The sequence below is a fragment of the Myotis davidii genome, unplaced genomic scaffold, assembly GCF_000327345.1.
Source record: "Myotis davidii unplaced genomic scaffold, ASM32734v1 scaffold363, whole genome shotgun sequence".
Taxonomy (NCBI): domain Eukaryota; kingdom Metazoa; phylum Chordata; class Mammalia; order Chiroptera; family Vespertilionidae; genus Myotis; species Myotis davidii.
The window spans coordinates 663,256-668,834 of record NW_006294069.1 but is presented as its reverse complement, the minus strand read 5'-3'; the positions used below and the strand labels follow the sequence as shown (position 1 = coordinate 668,834).

Genomic DNA, 5,579 nt, shown 5'->3' with positions numbered 1-5,579 from the left:
GTTAGTTTCTCAGGCTGAACTACAGCCCTTGAACCTTCCCTCTACTAGATAAGTTTCCATCATTGGGCCTCTTCTCAGGGCAGGGCCAGCCAAGAGTAAGGCACTTAATGCTGATGGGATCATCTTTACAGTAAATCTAGATGAGCAGGATTACTCTCATTTTACCAGGAGAGCAAAATGCTTCTCCATATAGCTAAGTAACTTGCCAAAAAGGAAGCAAGGCAAGGATCCAAATCTAACTTTTGGCAAAATGATAAGGAATCTATACATCTAGGAATTGCTGGAGCTTGAAACAGAATCCAGGCCCTGCCCCAAACCGGCTCAAGTCAATACACTTTTCTGTTCCTATTTCATGTTAAATGTGCATAATCATAGGCACCCACCGAGGAGTATATGAAAAGCAAATGAGTATGGATGAGAAAATCCGAGCACTGTGTACACCCCAAGGCCCCTTTGCTCAGCTTTGTCTCTGGATGTGGGCTGGGCTTTGGAGTTAACATTCATCAAGCACTTATTTTGTGCTAGGAATATGCTTTATCTCTCTCATTAAATCTTCAATACATCCTACTAAAATAGGTTATATTATGTTGATAAAAACTATATTTCACTTGATGGTATTAAATAAAATAATGCATGTACAGTGTCTGCCATATGAAAGTAATCACCACCAGAGGGCAGCAGCAGGCATCTCTTCCACACAAAGCCTGGTGCACTTCCCCTGTCGTCCACCAGAGGGAGACCCGTCAGGGCAGCTGATCCTGGGGGCAAAGGAGCAGCCAGTCTGACTGGTCTTTGCTTTCACAGTTGGGCCCAGCCTTCCAGGGCCCTAATCAACCCAGATGAGTCAGACTGGAACCAAATTAATAAATACAATTCAAGATTTATTAAAAATCAGGGCTCCCTGCTGTGCCCTCCTGGCACTAAGTAAATAAATAACCAGAAGACACAGAGGGAAGAGAAATCAGATCCCAAGACAGATTCTTTAACTACCCAACTCTCCCTCCCCCCTATGGCTCTTGGGACATAGCACCAGCAGGCACCTCAGTCCAGGTAGAATGTGGCTGGCACCAAGGCATGTCTGCCCTGCCCAGGAGAGGAGACAAGCCCTGGGATCACTTGTTTCCAAGCCCTTGATGACCCCAAGACCTGCTCGGCCAGGGCTGAAGCACCAATAGGAGGCACCTGAGGGTGGTAAGGAAGGGGGAAGGGGAAATAGGGTAACAGAACCGAGGCTGCAGAGCAGCTGAAAGGGGGTCCTGCCCCCTCTCCAGGTTCAGCCAGTGCCTGACAGAGGTCATGTTCCACCCCCCCTTTGTCCTGGAGCCCTGCCTGTGCTCAGCTGAGGATCTTTCGTGGCAATTCAACTGAGGCACGGATGAAGACTGCGTCATCCCGCACATAGTTTCGCTTGCGGATATCCTGGTGGGAGATGAATTTGGGGTAACCAAAACCCAAAGAACTCTCATCCAGGGAGCCCCGCCAAGTGCCTGGTTTTTGGAAATTCTTCCAGTTTGGGTCAGGGTGAAAGGTCTCAGTGACATGCTGCGGCTTAGCCAGCCCAGGGTCGCTCTGATCCAGCAGGGAGAAGGTGACGCGGCGGGCAAAGGGCCACTCAAGGAGATTGTCAAAGGCACCTGGCAGCACGCGAATGTACAGCGAGAGATGTGTGCCTTCACCACTGCCATTGCCATTGAGGAATGCGGACACCTGCAGCTTGTAGCCATACTTATGTGTGTAGAAGGCTGGGCTGAAGCACTCAAGGTTGGGCTTGGCTTTGGCCTCCTGTAGCCGGCGCCCATAGCTGCCAATCTTCCAGATGAGCACACCATCACTGCCCACCGACAGCTCCTCCAGCTCTCGCCGCAGCTCCTGAAGCTCCTGCCGCTGACGGCTCACCAGGGCACACATCATGGCCAGATGGGGCTTCACACTCTCCTCCACATGCCGCGCCATTGCCAGCTTAGGGCACTGTTGGCAAAGCCCCAGGCCATGGGGGAAGGAAGGAGAGTTATCAGTACGGGCAGGCCCAGGGTAGAGGGGAGGAATGGGCACAGGGTGGCAGGCACTCCGTTCTGATTAAGGTTGAGGGCATGAGGAGGATGAAGCTGGCCAGCAGGGGGAAGGGCTGAAAGCTTGAGAGCAGCAGAGCAGGGACCACCAAGGGGCTCAGGCCCGAGTCTACGCCAGGCTTCACGGATCAAGAAGGGGACTGACAGGAAGGAGGGGCGTCTCACCCTGTGCTTGCAGCCGGAGTCTTTGAACGGACACAGCACCAGGGCAGTGCTACAGCTGTCCTTCAGGTGGCCTGGCAGGTCCTCCCGAGCCACGGTGCCCACGCCACACTGGTTGGGGCAGGGCACAGGCAACCTCGGGCACTGGTACTGGTGGCTCTAGGGTGGCAGAGACAGTGGTCAGTAGTCTGACTCCCTGCTACCTGCCCTACAGCCCAGTTCAGGAAGGGCCTCACCTGGATGGTGTCAAAGACGAACTCCTTGGTGCAATAGGTGCAAGGCTGGGTGCGCTTGGGGCACTCAGAGGTGGCATGCTGGGCCAGCAGCCGCCGCATCATGCGGGCACCACACTTGTTCTCACAGTACACACTCTCTTGGGGACACACGCCCTCGTGGCTCTGTGGAAATGTCAGCGGGGCTGAGTTAAGGGGTCCCCGGGCTACCAGGTGCCCCACTCCCTCTCTACCCTCAGCCAGGCCCCACCCACCTCAAAGGCCTCTCCACTGAAGTCACAGCCACAAAACTCGCACTTGAGGCGCCGCTTAGGGCAGTCGTGTTGCAAGTGTGCAGGCAGATCTCGGCGGCTCAGCTTGGTGGGGCAGCGATTGGGGCAGGGGACTACATTGAAGCTGCAGGTATTCAGGTGGCCCTGGCAGGAAGAGCTGTGGTTAGTGCCTGCCAAGAGAGGGGCAGTCCCACCCCATCAGAGCCTCACCTGTAGGTGACGAAGTGGCCCACTCCAGCGGCAGCCCTCTTCACTGTGGATGCAGCGGATAGGCAGGCCCAATACCTGTACCTCCAGCTCTGGGTCCGGGTAGATCTGGGGGCGGGAATGGGGGAAACAGGTCAGGGTCAGAGCCTGCTACAAGTCCCCACTTCCTGCCTCCTCCACCCCCAGCTAGGCTCGCTCTACCTTAGAACCAGCCAGTCTCTCCCAGGCTTTACTCCCCCCTGTGCCCGGCAATAGGGTAAGAGAGTATCTGCTCTATTGCTGGGTCCCAGGGTCCCCAATATGCCTGCACATGACCATCAGCCTGCTTAGTTGCAAGCAGCCCTCAAACCCCCTGCCTCCTTCCCTCTGGTGGAGGGGTCCTGGCCCTCAGCCATAGGTCTGGCCAGCCATCCAGAGGGGAGGGGAGCACTTCTTGTGGCACAGAGCAGCTCTGTGTACCCCCACAAGCTGGGCATTGTGCCTGCCCTCCGGGGCAAATACAGGCCTCATTTGCAAACTGGCCTGGTGGGAGGGAACAGGCCACCTTTGTGGGGGCACATGATTCGGAAGTACTAGGTTGACACTGGCCCTGAGCCTACTGGCTGCCAACCTCCACCAAGGGCAAGAGCCTCTGCCTGGCTCTGTGGACCCACCTTGGCATAGTCCAGAGGAAGCTGGTCCTCAGGGCATTTGAAGACTCCTTCACTGAAAGGAGAGGAGACAGGGTCAAGACTCCACACTATAGCCCTGTGTGGCTCCATAGTTGAGCGTCAACCATGGAACCGGTTCGATTCCCCCAATGTACATGCCAGTACGGGGCATGCAGTAGGCAGCCAATCAATGATTCTCTCTCATGGATGTTTCTACCTCTCTAGTCTCCCTTCCTCTCTCTAAAATCAATAAAACATATTTTTTAAAAAGAAAAAAAAGAATTGTGTGTTTAAAAAAAAGACTCCACGCTACGGGAAGGGAGAACGCCAGGCCTCACCCGCTTAATGAGGGCAGCCTCTTGCCCTCACCAGACCGGTTCTGAGGCAGCCCCACCTGAGGGGAAGCAGAGTCCTTAGGGTACCGGCTTCCCCAGGACCCCAGAAAATCCCAGCTCTTGTCCTGGGAAGGAGAGTTCTGGCCCAGTGGAGGCGGAGACAGCTGCCTCAGACAGCATTTGGCCAACAGGTGGCAGCTGGCACCCCTCCCCCAGGATGGCAGCTGGACTGGGAAAGAACAGGCTGCCCAGCCATCCCCTCCCCCCAAGTTAGTTTTCACTGGCTGGGCTGAAAGCTGACTAGGGGGGGTGGGGGGGCGGGGAGCAAGGTGAACAGGGATAGGCGGAGATTAAGTGCCAAAGCTTCCCAACCCATATGAGGGTGCCCAGCCAAGAACCATGGGCAAAGGTCAGCCTGGGGCCACTTTACCCCATCCCTTCCCTCCCTCTACTGAGGGTGTGTCTCCTAAAGCAAAGAGGAGGAAAGGCTCCCTCCAAGGCACTGTGTTTACACTCCCAACCACTCTGCACCACTCGTCTCTGAGAAGGGGCTGAATATCCCGTTTTGCAGATGAAAGAACAGAAGCTACAGCTGAGGCAGCACCTGGCTATGTTTGTCTGAGTCCACAGCTCTGACAGGTTCTGTTTTACGGTACGGCACACAGAAGCGGGGCTAGGACGAGAAAAACTGTCCAGGCAAGCACCAAGACTCTGCTCATGGCACTGCATGCAATCTGAAGCCTGCTGATCCTGCCCGCTGCCCGCCCTCTCCTCCACCCATCCCCAGCAGGCTGCTGGCACTCAGGGAACCTGTTAGCATGCCTCCTTCCGCCAGTAAGACCTTGCTGACCCCAGCCAGGACCAGTTACGCCTGGCATGGCCTAGACAGAGCAAGGGCTCACCCAGCAGGACTGAAGGCCCTCGGGCATGGCATTTCTGGCAGATGTAAGTCATGTGGGAGGCAGGCAGGAATCAGAGCGAAGCAGAGGCCACATGGCAGCCCTGTCCGTAATGTACTTTGCAGGACCTGGGCAGTTCATGCCCCAAATGCCCAAAGGATTTCTAGCACCCACCTCCTCTCCCTGACCCCACTACTACCACTGGCCATGCCACCAAGCAAATACATGCCCAGGCACTGATGAGGTATGCCTATGCCCACAGGGCAAGCAGCCTTCCTGGACCAACCTGGCAAGAGTGGGGAAAGAGGGGTGGGCCATGGGGGAGGGGGTCTGCTTGGCTGCTTCAGGAATGTGCTGACTTAATGGTTTTGGAGACAGGGAGGGGACTGAGGCAAGTCCCCGGGCTTGGAGCACAAGATTAGCCTGGGCAGCCTGGGGCCCAGCCAGGACAAAGGTTCCCTCCGTGCTGTGGACACCCTTGCTGGTATGGTATCCTGCGGTGGTGAGAGGCAGAGCCTGTCCAACCACCTCTTCCCTCCTCCCTCCAGGGGCCTCAGCTGCAAGATTCAGGCACCAGGGGAAAGGGGGAGGCAGGGGCAGAGACTGCTCCAGGCTGTGCAGTGGAGGCCCAGGCCCAGGGGAGAAGACAGGATGGGGGGAGGGGGCTGTGGGAGAGGAAGAGGGGATTTCCGGGAGGAGGAGGGGCAGAAGCAGCGGAGGGGCGGTGGAGGAAAAGGGGCCTTGCAGTCCCC

At 56.4% G+C, this 5,579-nt stretch overlaps 1 protein-coding gene across 1 annotated transcript; it reads right to left on the bottom strand.

Moving 5' to 3' along the window:
• Nucleotides 1-860: 860 nt before the first annotated feature.
• Nucleotides 861-3,732, bottom strand: TRAF4 (TNF receptor associated factor 4). The gene is made up of 6 exons (XM_006779482.2): nucleotides 3,597-3,732; nucleotides 2,947-3,051; nucleotides 2,719-2,880; nucleotides 2,468-2,629; nucleotides 2,235-2,390; nucleotides 861-1,968 (listed from the first exon to the last, which is right to left on the bottom strand). The coding sequence occupies exons 1-6, from the start codon at nucleotides 3,702-3,704 to the stop codon at nucleotides 1,336-1,338; spliced, it is 1,326 nt and encodes a 441-aa protein (XP_006779545.2). The 5' UTR covers nucleotides 3,705-3,732; the 3' UTR covers nucleotides 861-1,335.
• Nucleotides 3,733-5,579: the final 1,847 nt, after the last annotated feature.

What these genes read in the sequence shown, in the direction of transcription:
- TRAF4 (XM_006779482.2), bottom strand. Translation starts at nt 3,704, where the DNA reads ATGGAGCCACACAGGGCTATAGTGTGGAGTCTTGACCCTGTCTCCTCT. An exon ending in TCAGTGGAGAGGCCTTTGAG is followed by an intron (nt 2,630 to 2,718) that starts GTGGGTGGGGCC and finishes ACATTTCCACAG; the next exon opens with AGCCACGAGGGCGTGTGTCC. An exon ending in TCGTCTTTGACACCATCCAG is followed by an intron (nt 2,391 to 2,467) that starts GTGAGGCCCTTC and finishes CTGCCACCCTAG; the next exon opens with AGCCACCAGTACCAGTGCCC.